The 20397-nt window shown below is 42.3% G+C and overlaps 2 protein-coding genes across 2 annotated transcripts in view; both read right to left on the minus strand.

The window, feature by feature from the left end:
• The window catches only part of akap7 (A-kinase anchoring protein 7), a 121635-nt gene extending 110890 nt beyond the window's left edge, over positions 1 to 10745 (minus strand). Inside the window, exons 1-3 of the mRNA XM_083790406.1 lie at positions 10574 to 10745; positions 4696 to 4859; positions 2213 to 2349 (exon numbers count right to left, since the gene is read on the minus strand). Of these exons, the coding sequence (XP_083646532.1) occupies positions 2213 to 2349; positions 4696 to 4859; positions 10574 to 10688 (416 nt within the window). The 5' untranslated portion in view covers positions 10689 to 10745. The remainder of the gene's footprint in view (positions 1 to 2212; positions 2350 to 4695; positions 4860 to 10573) is intronic.
• A 3262-nt stretch (positions 10746 to 14007) lies between these two features.
• On the minus strand, positions 14008 to 18833 carry LOC310876804 (uncharacterized protein; the record flags this gene model as incomplete). The annotated part of the gene is made up of 4 exons (XM_083790458.1): positions 18809 to 18833; positions 16178 to 16299; positions 15143 to 15268; positions 14008 to 14223 (listed from the first exon to the last, which is right to left on the minus strand). Exons 2-4 carry the CDS (start codon positions 16280 to 16282, stop codon positions 14008 to 14010), a joined length of 447 nt encoding a protein of 148 aa, XP_083646584.1. The 5' UTR covers positions 16283 to 16299; positions 18809 to 18833.
• Positions 18834 to 20397: the final 1564 nt, after the last annotated feature.

A 20397-nucleotide genomic window follows, 5' to 3' on the forward strand; every position in this document is an offset into this window, starting at 1 on the left:
AAATGATCCAGGAAGGACAGGGAGGTTATTTTCGGCAACAGGGCAAGTGCCGGATCCTCCCGGACACCGGGAGTGTCCTCCCAGCCAACGGGGGGAAAAGAAACAAGAAAACACTCAATCTAATTGGTCACTGTCAGGTGGAAACCTTGTATGTCCAAAACTGTGTATACTTTTCAGGAAAAGAAGAACCATGTGTTCCAATGGAGCCAATGTAGTTATGATTTAGTCACAAGCTCTCGTTTTAATAGTTTTCATTGGTTCAATTATACTGTATAATATCTAAGTTCTTGTGCCAAGTTCATATCTAAGTTCTTGCGCCAAGTTCTTGTGTTTATATTACATTGGGTCAGTTTACCTTGACTCGATGGATGGATGCCGACTGTCTTTGTTCATGTCTATATATTTATGTTCTACCTACCGCAGAGAAGGAGTGACATATCCCGACACGTGAAATCTCCAGGTTAGTATTATTGTCGCATTTACCATTAAAACCTGCATCTCCCGTCCGTCAGTTAAGTCACCCCACGCCTCCATATACGGGCACGCCTCGTGACATCACGCCTCCATACATGGTCACGCCTCATGACATCACACCTCCATATATGGTCACGCCTCGTGACATCACGCCTAGTGACATGTCACGCCACCATGGAGCTGTCCTGTTATGACATTCCACATGTTGATCTGACCTCACCAAACCCTGTACAGTCACAGTGTACACTCAAGACACGCTCTATATGGCCAGTACAGAACTCATTCCATATGTTTTTCTGACCACCCCCATGCAAAAGCGCCAGCGCTCGCCCAGCAGACTGCCATCTGATACCAAGATTGCCTTTTTTCACCTTAGAAATATTGCACGAATCAGAGCCTATTTGTCCTTGGACGATGCAAAAACGCTAATCCACGCCTTTGTTTTTTCTCGGCTTGACTACTGCAATGCGCTCTTTTCAGGACTGCCTAAGAAAACAACTGACAGACTACAACTTGTCCAAAATGCAGCAGCTAGAGTTGTAACTAGAACTAAGATGAGAGAACATAATATTACTCCAGTTTTGGCATCACTGCACTGGCTTCCTGTTGTTTTTAGGATTGATTTTAAAATTATTTTACTTGTCTATAAAGCTCTCAATGGTCTCGCACCTTCCTACCTACATGACTGCCTGCCTAAATATGTCCCAAACCGGCCCCTAAGGTCTTCCACTGCTGGCCTGCTCGCTTTGCCTAAAAAAATGGCAACTAAAAAATACGGGGAAGCAGCTTTTTGCTTCTACGGGCAGTCGGCATGGAACAAGCTCCCACTGTTCCTTCATCAGGCAGCCTCTGTAGACATTTTTAAAGCTCAGCTCAAGACCCACCTCTACAACATTGCTTTTAAGTGATCTTTTATTTTTTGTTATTCACGTCCTCACTGTATTGTATTACTGCTTGTTTTTTATGTTATTTTACCTGTTCTTATCTTTGTACCACTGCCTTCTCCTGATTTGACACTGCGTTATTGTCCTATTGTTTTAACTGCATGCCTGTTTTAATGCTGTTTTGTTTTGCTTTTGTTTTTATTATCTTTTCTGCTCTGTAAAGCACTTTGAGCTACATTTATGTATGAAAGGTGCTATATAAATAAAGTTTATTATTATTATTATTATCTGCCGTCACCCAGGCAGATGCCGTAAAACAAACGTATAGTAATATACTATAGGAGTATAGGGAATGAATGGGGACAGAGCCAATCTATGCGTCATATGCTCAATTACGCTCAATAAATATATATTCTAATATCTTCTAAGAGTTGTCTTACTGAATTGTTAGTTTTCAGGATTCAAATTATAAAGTAGCACATCTAAAAGCTCAAAACGCATCGCTTCGCGTTTTGCGAAGCGAGTTTAGCGTTTCGAGCTTGCGGATCTGCTACTTTTGATTAGAGATGCTCGGATCGGTGGCCGATTAAAAAAGATTCACCGATCCGCAAATCCGATAAAAAAAAGCTCAAAGTTGCGCCGTTTACATCCAAAATAATGTGTCACAGCTCTCACAGCCTCGGGCGGCTCCTACCCCGCAAGCATTAGCATGCGTTTTCTCCTCTTGTTGCACACAGAAAAAGTACAAAAAAATTCCATAATATGGAATATGAAAAAGTTGCACAGTATGACCTTATGATTCTGTGTGTGTGTGTGTGTGTGCGTGCGCGCGCGTGCATGCGTGCTCCACTCACATGTCTATTTGCTCCTGATTGGCGAGGTGAGTGACCAATAGGGTGATGTGCAGGCTGGGGACAGGGATCATGGCTTTGGCCAATCGGGGCTCTTGCTGAAGCACCGCCTCTTGGATCTCAGCCACGGTTGAGATGATCTGCCATTGGACAAGAGGACAGGCAATCACCACCAGTGTAGTATTTCCAATTTTCAATACTTTCACTTCGCCTCCACTAGATGTCACTGTCAGAGTAAATATAGTACTTCTACTCCACTACAATTATTGGACAACTTTAGTTACTTTGTGGATTTTAAATTATTACAAAACATACCGTACAATAACCACTTCTGCCCTATATATATACACAGTCCTAAACTCATGACGCGCCGCGATATGATGCGTCAACTGACGGTGAGAAATCAAAATTACTGCCTCCGAATTAATTACATTATCGCCAAAAACAAACTGCATATGATATGAGTATCATATTACAAACGTTACAGAGCCACTGCCACGACAATATTGCCAGGACATTTTGTTTATTTTTGGACCACAATTCTTGTATAACGATTCTGAAATTTGAACTGCATGGTGTTGCTTACAAAATAAACTAAATTCATAGAGAAAAGTAGTTTCCGTGTTTCGTCAACTTATTCCATATAAATAAAACTTGCATATGAAATGCACCAACCCAACCATATCAAAGTCAGAAAAAGAGTGTGTAGCTTGACATTATCGTGGCACAAGCAACAGAAGTTAAAGAACAAGGGACATTTCAAGCAACAATTGTGACAGAGAAGCCTCTGTCAAGAGTATTGTCAGATTGTAATATTTATTTATGCTGTATTGTATTCGTAACATGTAGATTCTCAGTCTCACAGAAGGTGCACATTCTGCATGTGAATCTAAAATGCCTGTGTTTATCTATGCAGATGCAGTTATTGGGGGAAGCTGCCTTGATTGCCTGAAGAGAGCTCCGATTGATCGCATAATTATGAGGAGCATCTTGGGTGTATTTCTAATGCATTGTGATTTGCTGACTGCTTAGCCAGGGGTGGAGTCAGGAGTCTATATACTGTAAAGGGGAAATTGTTCAGTAGGTTCAAGGTTCTTTATTATTTGTCTCACGAGGAAGACATTTGTCTTAGACAAAGGGCCCACATGCAAGCGTAGCCCTTATGCCCATGTTGCCGCAGTGCAGTGCCAAAATACATCTTTCTTGCATCAAAGAAAATAAAACAGAGGTGGGGGAGAGGGGCTGCCATGCCATGGGGAGATGTTAATCCACTTGCCAGAATGTGAACCCGGACATGTTGAGTACATCAAGGTTTTATGTTAGAAATGTTGAGTATGGGTCCCCAGCATGTAGAAACTGCCGGATGTTAACTAGCATATGTTGAGCAATTTTCATAATTGGCATAATATGTGACTATACCATTAACAACCTATTAGAAGGCAAAAAAGTAAATATTTCACCATGCTTTATGTAGCATGTGACATGTCAATCTAGGGGTTTTTCATGATGCTGAATCCATTCAAAGTATTAGTTTTGCACAAAAAACACTCCTTTGGCTAAAACGGCCATAGCCGTCATCACAAATGTAATGATGTCAGCACATGTGGGCTAGTGGCTATGGCCGCTTTTAGCCCAATGAGTGTTTTTTTGCTAAACTAATGGAATGGATTCAGCATCATGAAAAAAAACCCTAGATTGACACTTGCTACATGAAGCATGATGACATTTTGACTTTTTTGCCTTCTATAGGTTGTTAATGGTATGGTCACATATTATGCCAATTATGAAAATTTCTCAACATATGCAAGTTAGCATCCGGCAATTTCTACATGCTGGGGACCCATACTCAACATTTCTAACATAAAACCTTGGTGTACTCAACAATGGGGCTCTATGGGCTGGCAAGTAGACTACTAGCACCTCTCGGTTTAAAGAAAACCTACCAATTCCATTTCCCCACCTCTATTGGGTTAAAAAACTATGTGTGGTGAGTATATCTAGTTGAGCTAGTCATTTTATGTGGGTGCGTGACCTCCATTGATCTCATATGAAATGTGCCTTCCATATGGTATGCACCTGTGTATTTGAAATGGGGATGTTCCATTGTATAACCTGTGTATTTGAAATAGGGATGTTCCATTGTATAACCTGTGTATTTGAAATGGGGATGTTCCATTGTATAACCTGTGTATTTGAAATGGGGATGTTCCAGTGTGTAATCAGCTGTGTATTTGTAATGGTCACCTGTGTGTAATCAACTGTGTATTTGTAATGGGGTAATGGCATAGACTGTAAAAACAAAGCGTTCTCCGGGTCTGATATGGAAGTAAGATGAAGGGGTAATGGTCACCTGTGCGTTGGTGATGGGGATGCCCCAGTGTGTAATCAGCTGTGTATTTGTAGTGGGGTAATGGTCACCTGTGCGTTGGTGATGGGGATGCCCCAGTGTGTAATCAGCTGTGTATTTGTAGTGGGGTAATGGTCACCTGTGCGTTGGTGATGGGTATGGACACAAAGAAGTTTGGACGATAGCTCCGTTTCTTCTTCTTGCTGGTCTTCTCCGTGTCCTCCTCACTGTCCACTCGCCCGGCGGCCTCTGCCCTCTTCCTCTTCCTCCTGTCCTTCGCCGTCGGCTCTGGCCCCTGGGCAACTGGAGAGAGAGAGAGAGAGAGAGAGAGAGAGAGAGAGAGAGAGAGAGAGACTTTTACTTATATTCTTTTTTTTTTTAACTTTTTTTACTTTAGGAAAAAGTATCAACACTATAATGCAGATATACTCTTGTTTGCGGCCATAGGTGTACTATGAAAACCTGTATCCCCCGTCGCAGTGCACTATGAAAACCTGTATCCCCCGTCCCCCTTGTGACCGTCCGACACGCCTCGTGACACGCTCCATATATGGCCAATACAGAATCCATTCCATATGGTGATCTAACCTCATCAATCCCTGTACACTCAAGACATGCTCCAGTACAGAATCCATTCCACAATGTGACTCTTTTTGATACAGACAGTCATGGCGGCAAGACTAACTGTTCAGGAGAGGAGAAACTGTATATATTAGTTTTTTTTTATCCAAACTGAGTTAACCCATTCTGTACGGGAACCCCTTTTGGTGTTTTAACTATTGAAAAATAGCAGATCTACAAGCTCATAGCACGCCACTTACGAGCTTGTAGGTCTGCTATTTTTGAAAAATCATAAAAATGCGGCACACATCTTTGAATATATATTATTTCAGGCGAAGTTTTTTTTATTTTTTTCAACGTCAGGCCTAGGCAGACTCTTCATCTGAAATAAATGTCAGAGATGTCATTGACATGTAAATATGAAATAAATGCTTAAACATGTAGCTATAGGTGTAATGTTAGAGTCCACAGAAGAGAACCTTTCAAGCCTGTTTCCTCAACTCGCTGTTTCTCTGCAAGACATCACTCTATAATAAGCCATATCTCCAAAACTGGTGGGTCAAACTGAACAACCAATGTCAATTTGAAATGACTGTATTCCCTGCTTTCATATGACAAAAAAAATCAATGACTTAGACCCTTAGATCTCCATATATGGAGCTGGCTTGTTCTGACATTCCATATGTTGATCTGACCTCATCAAACCCTGTACACTCAAAACACAATCCATATATGGCCAGTACAGAATTAATTCCATATGCTGATCCCTCTTTGATCTCATCAAAACCTCATCAAACCCTGGATAGCCATACATGGATCAACCTAGATCTCCAAATATGTAGCCGGCCAGCAACTCTACATTTGACAAAGTAAAAGTACAAAAGTATTGGATCAAAATGTACTTATCAATCAAAAAGTATCAAGAGTAAAAGTACTCATTATAATGCTGCAGTAAAGTAAAAAAAATAAAAAGATACCTCAAAATGGTACTTAAGAACAGTACTTTAGTACATGTACTTAGTTACTTTCCAAAGTTTCCACCACTGAGAGAAACACAGTGGTGTTAGTTACAATTACCAACATAATGAACAAACGGCCAAACAGTGTTAATTGTTACAAGCCTAGTCAATCAGCTGGCTGCTATAGCTTAAAGATTAGCAGTCAAGACAGCTAATCAATTAGTTAGCAGGGCTGTACCCACACGGGCAGTCCCATCAGTAAAACAATGATCCAACTAGCGCTGCAACTATTGATTAGCGTGCGAATTGATGATAATTTACAATATTTACTGACTACATCAGTCCGAGTAATGATTGCAGCAGCACTACACTTTCACGGTCCATTTATGCTACTGTATTTAAACACACGCACAAACATGTTAATTCTAAAACGGTTAGTCCCAATACTTGATTCTGATTGGCTGGTTACAGTCACGTGACCGTTGTAAATTTCACCGATAATAATACAGGGATCCAGACTCAGTGGACTCCAATAGTGATGATTTCGGACAATACTCCCCGTATGGGGAGTATTGACGTCACCGACCCTGACGTCAATATCGGTAGAGGGCGCTATAGGTCCGTGGGTTCATGTACTTTTGATTTGCATTGTACCGGTAATCCCCATAGGGTTTTTTTTTTTTTTTCAGATCGCCTCATATAAGAACAGTTTGAAAGATTTGGATATGAAGAATCAACAGACTACAAGAAACCAGTCAAAACGCTGCTGCTGAATTTTCGCTAGGAACAGACAATAAGTGACTGCAGGCTGTCACCTCCCTGACAAGGACAGGTTGTTAAATTATTTTTAAATTCATGGATGAATAAAACAAATATTATATCCATTATCCAGCAATATGAAAACAGTGCACCACCTTGACAATATTTGTAGTGACCATCGGATGGTCCCTACAACTCCCGGTGCATTGTGGGATACTTCAGTCCACTACATTAGGGTGTAAAAATGCTCACTACACATTCGGACAATATAACAAAATGGCGGAAGTAGTGCACTATATGGGGCATAGGGAATGAATTTGAACGCAGCCAGGGTCTATCCTCTCCAGCTCTGAAAACGTCCCTTTTTGTCAGGTGCGTTGGCAATTTCAGCCAATGGGGAAAGAGTACCCTTTTGTCAGCTTCATTTGTATTGTGTTCCAGTTCCAAATCTGCTCATTTCTGTGCGTCATCACTTCCGGTTCCAATATCACTTGTGTATCCTGTGTAGGGGTGGGTCCCGAATCTCGGTACCAAGTATGTACCGAACCGAACGTGCCTGGGTACCGGGTACCCATTACAATAATTCAATTTCGGTTCTCTCTATCGGTTCCCACAGACACGCGGTCACACGCTATTTATTTATTTTCTTCCCTTAATAGATGCGCAGGGAACAGAGCTGATCTGATTTCAAGTAAAGTTTATGGGAGGAAACTTTTAAGAGGGGACAGGAATCTTGCGCCTTGTCTGAGTCTTCACTGCATACGTGCGCAGCACGCTGGCTGCGCAGCATTGAATCAACATGAGACAAGGAGAGAAAGCGTCGGTGCACTCACTTCGAGTGCGCACCCGTGAGTGTTTGTGTGTGTGTGTGATCACGGCGTAGGGTCAGATACCCAGTCTAACTTCGAGAGGTGGCGAAAAAACAACAAAAGATAGCCTACTTTGGGCAGCCCGTGTGCATGCACATTTCTGTTAGTAGCAAACCAAGCCGCCTTTGTTTTCAATGATCCCCCACTGACACGCTGCCCCTTCCCCTTCATTAGCGATGCTAATTTACACAGTCAATCGTGTGTGTTGCTCTCAGATCTCAGACATGCTTTTATTTGTTATTGGTAATAAGAGAAGTAGCCTGTGTCCAAAACCGTTCCAAAACCGTTAGTAACACTATTGCCCTGGGTAAATACAGAATCAATATTATATAGATGCATTTAAAAGAATCACTATATTATCCACAAATGGCTCAATAAAGGAGAAGATGTTATACTATTCATTATACATGTCTTTAGTATACAGTATACACTCTGCTCTGACATGCCATGCAGACTGTGCACCACATGATATTTTTTTCTAGATTTCTGACTTTGTGTTGCAGTGATGTGTTGCAGTGATGTTTATGTTGTGTAGTCTCTCAGGCATATTTGTTGTCATTGTCAGTAGTTGCGAACGCAGTGAGCCACTTACTATGACAGCAGGGGCTGAGTGTCTGTGTGTGTGTGTGTCACGCTGTGTGTGTGTGTCACGCTGTTACACCACCGGCCCGCCACCAGAGGGCGCAGCTGTGGCACGCACGCACGCACGCACACACACACACACACACACACACAGGGCGCAGCTGTAGCACACACACACACAACCACACACACGAGCTGCGTTCGCTTCACGCGTTTGCGCGTCTTACTTGTAGTAAGAGGTAACTGTAGTATCCACAAATGGCTCAACTGTTAAAGAAAAGGATGTTGGTCTATACTCTATTCATCTGTCTTAAAGCAAAGTCTTTGTAATAAAAGCTTTGTGAAAAACAATTGACCTTAAGTTTATACCATTATTTTTTTTACTATATTATCCACAAATGGCTCAACTGAATGAGGAGGAAGAGGATGTCACACTATTTATTCATTACATGTCTTAAATTGACATTGAGCTTTTTTGTTAAACATTTGACCTCTTTTATATCATTTTGGAACCGAAATAGGGAACCGTTAAGAACCGGAATCGATAAGCAGAACCGGAATCGGTACCGGACTCGAAAAAATCCTAACGATACCCATCCCTAATCCTGTGCAAGTTCTCGTTCCCGATTGGATAATAATAATAATTTAAAAAATACACTCATATATATAACAATCATCTAGACCCATTCAACAATAAAATATCACTTATTCTATCTTTAGCTGTTGCAGCGTTAAGCCCAAAGCACGCCAGTGGGTCAAGACGCAACAAAACGGTTCTAGCGTTCTTCCCAGCAGTGTGTCCTGTTGCACATCAGTGCATGGTGACGCATGCCAAGTGCCAACCCAGGTCCAGAGTAATATAGTGAGACGCTAGCATTGACTCCCATTGTAACAATGGAATGCGGAAGTGCTCATTCTATCTCAATGGGATGGTTCCAGTCATAGGAGCAATGTTTGGATCTATAGCCCATAGGCACCCGCTCTGCGGCGAGATCAAAGCGTGTCGCTACTCTCCTACTCTACACTCTGCCCAGGTCGACCCAAGTGATTCAGTACGCTACGTCTACATGCGTCTACTCATGTAGGAGTTACGTCTGGAGTCTCGACCCATTGGTGTGGTTTAGATCTAATCAAGTAAACAAATCGTTCAGCAATAATTATGCAAGCTGTAGATATCAATGCAGTGCATGCATGTGGGAAAAGTAAATAGTTTTTATTTTAACAGACCGATGCCTAATCAAAGCCTCGGAGCACCTGCTGTAAACACACACACACACACACACACACACACACACACACACACACACACACACACACACACACACACACACACACACAATGCCATTTACAGCTAAACATTGCTCTCAAAAAACATTTGAGTGAGAAATAGACGAAGCAGTACCCGTTAATGGATTCTATTTGATGAACCCACTTCCTTGTTTTCCGACAGTGCTGCAGCTGGGCAGACGCCGGCCAGAGCGACACTTATGGAATACTTTCATTACAGCAAGCAAGGAAATATCTCATTTTGTTGTGTTATGGGTCAATTTATTAATTGATTATTAAGTAGCCATGTAATCAGCAGGATAATATCTGCCGAGGTGGTCATTGTCTGGGATATAATTCACCTTCAGGGTGATTAACCTCTACATACTAATTCCTACACGGGTTGTATTTATAACCACGCCCCCGGGAAAGTTAAGTTTACTGAGGTTAAGGTTAGGGGTAGGGTTAGGTTTAGGTATAGTTTTCTTGAGGTTAAGGTTAGGGTTAGGTTTAGGTATAGTATTCTTGGGGTTAAGTTAAGGGTTAGGTTTAGGTATAGTATTCTTGGGGTTAAATTAAGGGTTAGGGTTAGGTTTAGGTATAGTTTTCTTGAGGTTAAGGTTAGGGTTAGGTTTAGGTATAGTATTCTTGGGGTTAAGTTAAGGGTTAGGTTTAGGGATAGTATTCTTGGGGTTAAGTTAAGGGTTAGGTTTAGGTATATTATTCTTGGGGTTAAGTTAAGGGTTAGGTTTAGGTACAGTTTTCTTGAGGTTAAGGTTAGGTTTAGGTATAGTATTCTTGAGGTTAAGGTTAGGAGGGTTAGGCTGTCAATCACAGCGACTGGCCAATCACAGCACGTCGACTGCACAACCCGTGTAGGCTTTGGTATGTCGCCGATTAACCATCTTCACTCCACGTCGGTGGTTACCCCCCCCCCCCCCCCCCCCCGTGAATTATCTCCCGACGATGACCGCCTAGGCAGATATTATCCCTTACTTCATTGATGTTGTACAATACGTACATCCCAGGTCCTTCCACACGGCGGAGCTGGCGAAGGCGAACGGTAGCTCTGACATCAGACTGTCCAGGCCGTCGGCCGGGGCCGCGGGCGGCGGCGGCTTGTTCCTCATCAACATCTTCCTCTTCTCTCTGTGCTGCTTCCTCCTCCTCCTGCTCCTCTCTCTGGCTCTTTCCTTAGCTGCACGTGCGCACAGCCGCGCGCACACACACACACACACACACACACACACACACACACACACACACACACACACAGTACCATTAAGTACGGGCAGTACAGGAACGCAACCACTTAATGCCATTAAGGCACTAAATGATACCATGTCTCGCTAGATTAGTTTTCTTTTCCAATGTATCTGCCACTGTTGTCCTGCACTTTTTGCCATGAGAAAATAATTGTGTTAAGTGTTGTTGCTGTTGTTGTAACCGTTTGTTTTTTACTGTTTGAGACCGAAGACGAATTTCCACACGTGGACAATAAATGAAACTAACTAACTAACTAACTTAATTGCACAAATATGAATAAAAGCAATCTGTTGTTGATTATTTTGATATACATACATGTATATACACAACATTATTTATTCAATTAACCTACACGATCAAGAGCAAGTCAGTTATTGGTTCTTAATATTTTATATATTTTTCCAGCTACTTTGTCCAGTCCTGAAAACCACCCCTAGCAGAAAATGCAGATCTCACAAGCTCTGGTAGACATCAATAAAATGTCAGTCTCCTTTCCACGGATCAACGCGGGGCATCTCCATTCACAAAAGATGCAGCACTCCACACAGTGTGTGAGACATTAACCTAAAAATGACACCAAACACAGAACATGGCCAACGGGGAGATGTTGTTTGAATATAAGGGCACATTGTAATTAAATCCAGGGTTTTAACTAAAGGTTTTAACCTTTGGCATCATGGGTAAAAACCATAATGCTCCCGAAATACTAGAGGATGTGTTTTGACATTTAAAGCCGTGAGTCATCCACGCTGGCATTGATTTCGGGGCAGAGTTCCGGGCAGTGACGTTTAACTTGGCCCCTCTGAAAGACGACTTAAGGCGCAAGCCTCCAATAATGGTCTTCTATTAAAACTCTCTCAACAACACATCAGACCGTCTTAAAAGGGAATCTCTGTGTGTCTCTACAAAGCCATGGGGGCTCTCAAGGAAAACAGAATAACAACATTTGATTACAGGCACAATCCCTCCTAAACAGTCACGCGTTGCAACACTATTCACAATGTTTGGGGTCGTTTGACATTCACTTTGGAAAATTAAAATGGTGTTCTGGGATAGGTCTGTCACAATAATTATATATTCGCAATGATTTGAGATAATCGCAATTATTTTTTTTGCATAATCTTCAAATGTTTCCATGTTGAAATTGAAAAAGGTCCATTGTATTGTGTTTAGTTTATTTGATCATCCTTCAGTTTCAAATACAATATTTAAAGACAATGAATGGAAGCTGTTATAAAAACAAAACAAAACATCAAGATGATCAAAAGGAATAGGCAGAAGCTAAAAGCTTATAAATGCAACAGAACATGATTCGTAATACTCATTACATTAACATTAACAGATTCACAAAACAAAAGTCAGATACGAGAATTCCACCCTACACCAATGAAATAAGACAAGATGGTCTTGGGAATTAGTCTATTTCTTACTTTATAAATGATAAGAGCTGTTTTAAGTTCAACTAAATCAATAAACTTCAATGTATTATACCTGTAAAACTGTTTGTTAGTATGATCATAATACCCTACCTTATGCACTATTCTTATGGCTCTCTTTTGTATTATGTAGTGGCTGGAGGTTTCCTTTGTAAGTATTTCCCCCAGTATTCTCCACCAACACTTCTTGCTATTTTGGACCGGATATACTTTATATGGGGTTTCCAGGTGAATTTGTGGTCAATTATTACTCCTAAAAATGTGTTCTCATAGACTGTTTCCAATTTTACATTATCAATCTTTAATTCAACTAATGTGTTAGAATGTATTTTTTTTTCTCCAAAGATCATGTATTTAGTTGTTTTTTTTTGTGATAATGTATTAGTGTCAAACCACAGTTTCAGTAAACCATACATTTTCAAACATTAAAAAAACAGAACTACAAGGTGACGTGTTATTTATCATACTGTATCTGCCCTGTGCAATCTGTGATTATGAACACACACACACACACTCACACACAATCGCAATTGTGTGACAATGAATCGTTAAACTACCTATGTTTCTATGTCCGTGGTGCTCAATCTTTTTCATGTCAAGGACCCCCAGAATTATGAATTATCTGCATTTGACTGCGGACCCCCATCTGAAAATATGTTTATTCCAGGTGACCCCCCCCCCTTCCCATAGAAGCAAGGATTTGAGTTAAAAACGTTCTGAAACACGTTTTATATTCAACGATTCAAAAATAGCAGATCTACAAGCTCGTAGCGCGGAACTCTGTGGGGGACAGTGGTGGAAAAACCATTAGTCTGGAACCCCGGTGCTCTTGTTGTGTGTCATCTCCCATGATGCTGCATCTCGTGACGAGCCATGTGTGAGGGATATGACACTGGCTAAAGACCATGTGTGTGTGAGGGAAAGGCTAGATTACTTGATTTATTTTATTTACCAAATCATAGGCATAAGACACTAGCTCCAGGCTACCGTTCCACACTAATGTAAATTAATGTACAGCCACACCACGTCACACTGCTCAATCCTCACAGAGAGAGAGAGAGAGAGAGAGAGAGAGAGAGAGAGAGAGAGAGAGAGAGAATCCTCTTCGCGTTTGAGTTAAGGAGGCGCTGTGATTGGCCAGTCTCCATTTTGAGTGGCTGTAGGGGCACACTCTCGCCATAACATGATTTATTTGATTCTGTCCATATGGGGTTGCAACTCTAACGGGGCAACTCTAACGGGGTTGCAAAGCAAACTTTGCAACGTTCACGATGGTGTCTCTCGTGGCTTAAAGTCAGTCATACAAATTAGCCAAAAGTTCGATTGAGACATACAGCTCCCCTCCATCACAGTCTAAAACTGTACTTTAACCCCTACTAGTAGTAGGATTTGGGCGTGACCATTTACTCAAACACGAAGAGGATTCCATGCTTGCGTATGAGAGAGACAATATACAGCAACAGAGGCAAGGGGGCCTTGTCCTGAAAATATGTGCAAATCCTTGAATATATTTGTTTTAATTGAACATTTGTGAACAACTACAATCTTTATTTCTGGGGGTCCTGGGAACAAAATATTTTGAGATGAGGGTCCGCAGCCAAAGACATCATTTTGGGGGAGGTTTGAGCACCACTGATATAGAAACATTTGTTTGTCAGAAAACTGTTAGGATTCAGCAGAAGTTTTTAGAACCGACCTCTGGTCTTAAAAAAAAGAAGATGAAGGCCAGAGGGGGGAAAACATGAAGTGAGTGTTACTCGCCATGTGTGGTGGTGGTGGTGATGGGTTCCGTCTTTTGTGTCTCGTTGCTAATTGGATCCACCTGGCCAGGGGTCATCATCATCATCATCACCCTCACATCCTCATCCTCCATCCCGCTCTCTTCCCGTCTGTCCAGACCTTCATCACAGTCTTCATCACAGACAGCAGCAACCACGGCCTCACGGGAGACACCGTCACACTTATACAGCTAATGACGAGAGGAGAAATGTATGACTTTATGGCAACGAACTGTCCACACAATCACTGACAGAACAAGGACTTATCGTGGATAGGCCTGTCACGGAATAATTGCAATTATTTGAGATCATCACAATTATTTTTGCACAATTGCTTCCTTGTTGAAATGTTTTCAAACAACGTGTCGCATCGCAACTTGGTAAATGGTAAATGGTGCATTTATATAGCGCCTTTATCCAAGGCGCTTTACATAGATTGTGCATTACATTGTTGTACATTACATTTACCCATTCATACACCGATTGCGGCGGAAGCCATGCAAGGTACCAACCAACACATCGGGAGCAATTTGGGGTTCAGTGTCTTGCCCAAGGACACTTCGACATGTAGACAGGAGGAGCCGGGATTCGAACCGCCAACACATGGATCATTGGACGACCTGCTCTACCTCCTGAGCCACAGTCGCCCACTTGTAGGAAGGTGAAGGTTTGAAAATGAACGGGGTTAACATATAAAGATAATATATTAAATATGTCATGTTGCATTCACACGGGCAGATGTAAAGATACCATACATTTTCAATGGAAGCCAGCAACATGAAAATACAAAGATACATCCGACGTTTGTAGCTGCTGAAAATAATAAGTTGAGCTGGTTTCAACTTCAGTCACAACGCTACAAATATGCAGTGTACTGTAGCTTTGCAACTTTGTATCTTTTGCCTCTGCCAGTGTTAACGCAGCATAAGTCACTATCACTCACTAATATTTGTATATTTAGGTTATATGTATATCTGCCCTGTACAACAAAAACCAACCAATTGAATTGTTAATCGCAATTATTTGTGACAATGAATCTGTGGTGTAAAATGTCCTAAATGATGACTGACAGCCCTATAATTATGGATTGAAGTGTGGAGCGCCCATCACCTGGTCCTCCTCGCCCATCACTCGGGCCTCTGTGGTGACATCTTGACCAGCGGCGGCGGCGGTCACAGCAGCCATGTCAGAGGAGACGATGGCAGGATGCATCATGTCACTCTCTGCCAGTGTCAGCTAGGGAGGGGACCATTATGAAGATTAGATTGCAATGAACCCATTTAGACACACACACACACACACACACACACAATCGCAATTGTGTGACAATGAATCGTTAAACTACCTATGTTTCTATGTCCGTGGTGCTCAATCTTTTTCATGTCAAGGACCCCCAGAATTATGAATTATCTGCATTTGACTGCGGACCCCCATCTGAAAATATGTTTATTCCAGGTGACCCCCCCCCTTCCCATAGAAGCAAGGATTTGAGTTAAAAACGTTCTGAAACACGTTTTATATTCAACGATTCAAAAATAGCAGATCTACAAGCTCGTAGCGCGGAACTCTGTGGGGGACAGTGGTGGAAAAACCATTAGTCTGGAACCCCGGTGCTCTTGTTGTGTGTCATCTCCCATGATGCTGCATCTCGTGACGAGCCATGTGTGAGGGATATGACACTGGCTAAAGACCATGTGTGTGTGAGGGAAAGGCTAGATTACTTGATTTATTTTATTTACCAAATCATAGGCATAAGACACTAGCTCCAGGCTACCGTTCCACACTAATGTAAATTAATGTACAGCCACACCACGTCACACTGCTCAATCCTCACAGAGAGAGAGAGAGAGAGAGAGAGAGAGAGAGAGAGAGAGAGAGAGAGAGAGAGAGAGAGAGAGAGAGAATCCTCTTCGCGTTTGAGTTAAGGAGGCGCTGTGATTGGCCAGTCTCCACTTTGAGTGGCTGTCGGGGCACACTCTCGCCATAACATGATTTATTTGATTCTGTCCATATGGGGTTGCAACTCTAACGGGGCAACTCTAACAGGGTTGCAAAGCCAAGTAACAATGAATCTGTGGTGTAAAATGTCCTAAATGATAACTGACAGCCCTATAATTATGGATTGAAGTGTGGAGCGCCCATCACCTGGTCCTCCTCGCCCATCACCCGGGCCTCTGTGGTGACATCTTGACCAGCAGCGGCAGCGGTCACAGCAGCCATGTCAGAGGAGACGATGGCAGGATGCATCATGTCACTCTCAGTGTCAGCTAGGGAGGGGACCATTATGAAGATTAGATTGCAATGAACCCATTTTGACCTGAAGACGATTCTACAAATGTCCTCTAAATCCTGACAGTTTTCTGAGAAAACCCATGTTTCTATGTCAGTCATTCTGAAACATTTTCATGTCAAGGACCCCCAAAAATATATGAAATTGGCCGCCGACCCCCATCTGAAAATATGTTGTTCCAAATTGTGTTTGTTGTCATGATTTGTCACGACAAGAGTTGGCTTTGTCCGCGGCGTAAACGTCTTTAAATAAATACTTTCTGAAAAGTCTATGAGGAAAATGAACGGGGATTTCGAGGGGGCAGGACTGGGGCGCTCTATAGCGCCTTTATCCAAGGTGATTTACATAGATTGTGCATTACATTCACCCACACATTCATACACCGACCGTGGCGGAAACCATGCAAGGCACCAACCAGCACATCAGGAGCAATTAGGGGTTCATTGTCTTGCTCAAGGACACTTCAACACTAACTCTGGGGAGCCTAGGTTCGAACGAATGACTACAACATGACGTAACGATATCATCCGCTACCGAGCGGATCACATGGCAGTTTTGTAACACAGACCAGACCTCGTGTCACCGGGCTTTGCACCTCGGAGGAAATGTTGTGTCATGTTGTAGTCACTGATTTGTAGTCATCAGGCAGGAATTAGATTGGCGGAATAAGAAGTACCCATTCATAGTACCGATTCCGCCTTGTGGTTTCCTGACAGACGACTACAAATCATTGACTACAACATGATGAAAGTTACCATCCACTCCCGACCGGATCATAAACGCCGAAATGGAAGCCCAGGCTAGGAGAACCCTACTACTGGTCCTTGAGGGGCTAAATGGTTGATAGTAAGAAACCCATGCAATGGACCATATTACGGGTCTGTAAGTTTCATTTCTACACTCTCAGAAGTGCTGACATAATTACATTACATTGTAATTTTGCATTATTACAATATATTACATAATTACCAGGGCTTGCACAATGCAATGAAAAGGCAAGGTCGTCAAAAACTATATAAGCACAATTGGAGCATTTCCTCGACTTTACTCCTGTGTGTGGGTATCTTCACTGGACTTGTGTAACAGTCACTGAAGCACACTTTAGACAGCAGTCTGGGGGTTAATGTCTGCTCACACAAAACGACACAGGATCTTGTTCTCAACAATAGAGCACCGAAGTCTGACGTCACTTTCAGTAGAGGGCGTCAGTCCCCAGGTTCATGTATTTGTTTAGTTGCATTGAAATCACCATAGGAGGAGTTTTAGATTGATTCATATAAGAACTGTGTTTGAAAAATAAACATGTCATCCCGGCCGCTTCACTCACATGGATATGAAGAATCAACTGACTGAGAGAAAACGCTAATGTTACTGCTGCTGAATTAGTTAGATTTTCGCTAGAAGCAGACTGTATCATATATGAGTGACTGACTGTTGCAAACGATACAGAGACACCTCCCTGACAATAACGCCGAGACAGCTTGTTTATTTTTGGACCACAACGCTTATAGTAGACGATATTAAGATCACCCCATGTTATTCTCCATAGAGAAACTACTTCCGTGAACCAGGGGAATCGTCGGGATGAGCGAGTTACGTCAGGACTTCGGTGCTCTATATGCACGTGGACGTCACCCGCAGAACGCGACCCAACAGCATGTCAGTCACACCGACAAGTGTGCCCTAACACGAAATGTGTCACAAACACACACACACACACACACACACACACACACACACACACACACACACAACATAAACAAACATGCATTTTAGCTTAGCAACACAATGCTAGCTGCAGCAGCTAATGTTGACCTACTTGCATGAGGGGAAACTATAGTACTGTGTGAGCAATGCAAAGTGTTCAGTTATAGTTATCGCTGAGCATAACATAATGGTTCTCAAAGTGGGGTCCGGGGACCTCCATAATATGTCCTTGAGGGAGTATAAACTATACACGTTAAGTACTGCGGTAGTACAGGGTCCATGCTAAATGAATGGAGAAGAGTTCATTTCAACACTTTTTAAGCCATTGTTTTAGTATAGGCTACATACAGCTGATCTACAAGCTCACACATGAATGGATGTGAGTTTATTACTGCTTTTTGAAAAACACAATGTTGACAAATCTTATATGGAGGGGCAAATAACTGCAAATAATGGACACTTAGGCTGAGGGTGATCTGTATAACTGACTCGTGTACAAATGGAAAATGTGGTTCATTTTCATCAAAATGTGGTTCATTTTTATGTTATGTGGCCTAATACATAGCAAAATAGGAGTTTGGTTGGGAGCATATATCTAAATCGCTTGACAGCTTAAGTTTTAGAATCTATATCTATCTATATAATCTATATATCTAATATATATATTGTGCTATAAATTGATAGACTACTACGAGTCTAAATGTTTGGGCTACTACAGTAGTATAGGCCTATGGGAATATATGTACATGAAGAATGCTTTAATGCAGAATTAAAGGAACCCACCTGCTGTCTCGGGTCAGTTGAATTCCCTTCCCAGCTGGATGAACGGTGTTAATCTATCATAATCTGTCTACAACATGTGAGCTTTCAAGGAATAAAGTCCATTGGAGCAGAAAGTCAGTCCAGGGACACGTACCAAGTCTCGTTTTGAAGCGGTCGGTCGGTGTTCCGTTGGGAAAATAGACCGTTAAAATAACCGTTGGTGACAGATCAAGATGTCTCTCATTCAGAGTCGGTCAGTCACTTTACCCTGTCTGGAAGAAACGGAACGCAGTTTCAGTCTGTGTGACCGTTTGTAAACAAACCATATAACTCGAGACTGGACAGACTCTGAGCCGTAGTGACAGAGTTCTGTCGGTAGATAGCAGCCTTGTTACGAATACTCGCATACGGGGACCGCTCGCCCCTTTTCCAACTTGCCCCAAGCGGCGAAGATCGGTCGCCCCCATTAATTAGATTAATACAGGATAATCAACACTTTAATTTAGAACACAGCCAAATCAAATCATAGTTGTTCAATCAATTATTCAATCAAAGCAAACGGCACAAACAATATTAGTTTGCCTCTGATACAAAAAATAAAGTTACAAGTTACTGTCCCGTACGTTGCCATTCTCTTGTACTTGTATATCCCACCACGGAGTAGCCTTGCATCTCGGAGGACAGGCAAGACGGGCAGTGTCGGTAGGCCAATCAGAGGCGGGCGGGGCGTTACCATGTCTATGCTCGGACGTAGAAAGAAATGCGTCGCCCCGCGTAACGGGAGAATCGGTCGCCCAAAGCCCGGCGAAGGCCGGACTTTGGGCGCCCGATGGCCCCCAAGGCCCCAAAAGTCCGGACAAGTCGCCCCGTAAAACCGTTGTATTTTCGAGGTAACAGCAGAGAGAGAGGTTTTTACATGTAAATGTAGCTGTTATGTCTCACTGACAGCTGTTCGATTGTGCTGGCTCGTTGCATATTCCTGTGTTGCCTTTTAGTGGAGGAGTTAATGCACTTTTAACTTCAAATCATGATGCAGAGTTCTCCTTTGGTATGGAAGTAGGCTACCTTAAGGCCTATTCATAGTCTGGATTTTCGGTGGTGAGATGACCACCGCTCCGGTGGTGAGTTGACCACCAGAGCTGAAATAACGTTGAACGGTGGTGAGTAAAAACAGAGAGAAGGGCTGGAGCGGTGGCGGTGGTTTGCTCTTCACCGCGGCTCGTGACGTCATGTTGTAGTTCGGTGGTCACCCCACCACCGTAAATCCAGACTATGTATGAGCCTTTAGGGTCATATGAAAAGATTTATCCAAAGACACAAGCTGCATTACCCTATTCACATTTTCAAAATGGCCGCCGACAATGAACCACTATTACACCAGACAGCATATCTTTGCTTCTGTTAGAGCTATAATAATAATATTGGTGTCAAAGTATAAAATTTTAGGGTCAAGGAATCCAATAAAATTAATCAAGACTAAAAAACCCAATAGTTTTCACGTTACCATGACAACAGGGGTAAAATATGCAAATGTATTTAGATTTTAACAAGGTAACTTTCCACGGTAACAAGACAATTCACCCCTTCTGTTTTTCTCCCAGAATTT

Source organism: Protomyctophum parallelum (genome assembly GCF_964188405.1).
Source record: "Protomyctophum parallelum genome assembly, chromosome: 19".
NCBI classification, from domain to species: Eukaryota; Metazoa; Chordata; class Actinopteri; order Myctophiformes; family Myctophidae; genus Protomyctophum; species Protomyctophum parallelum.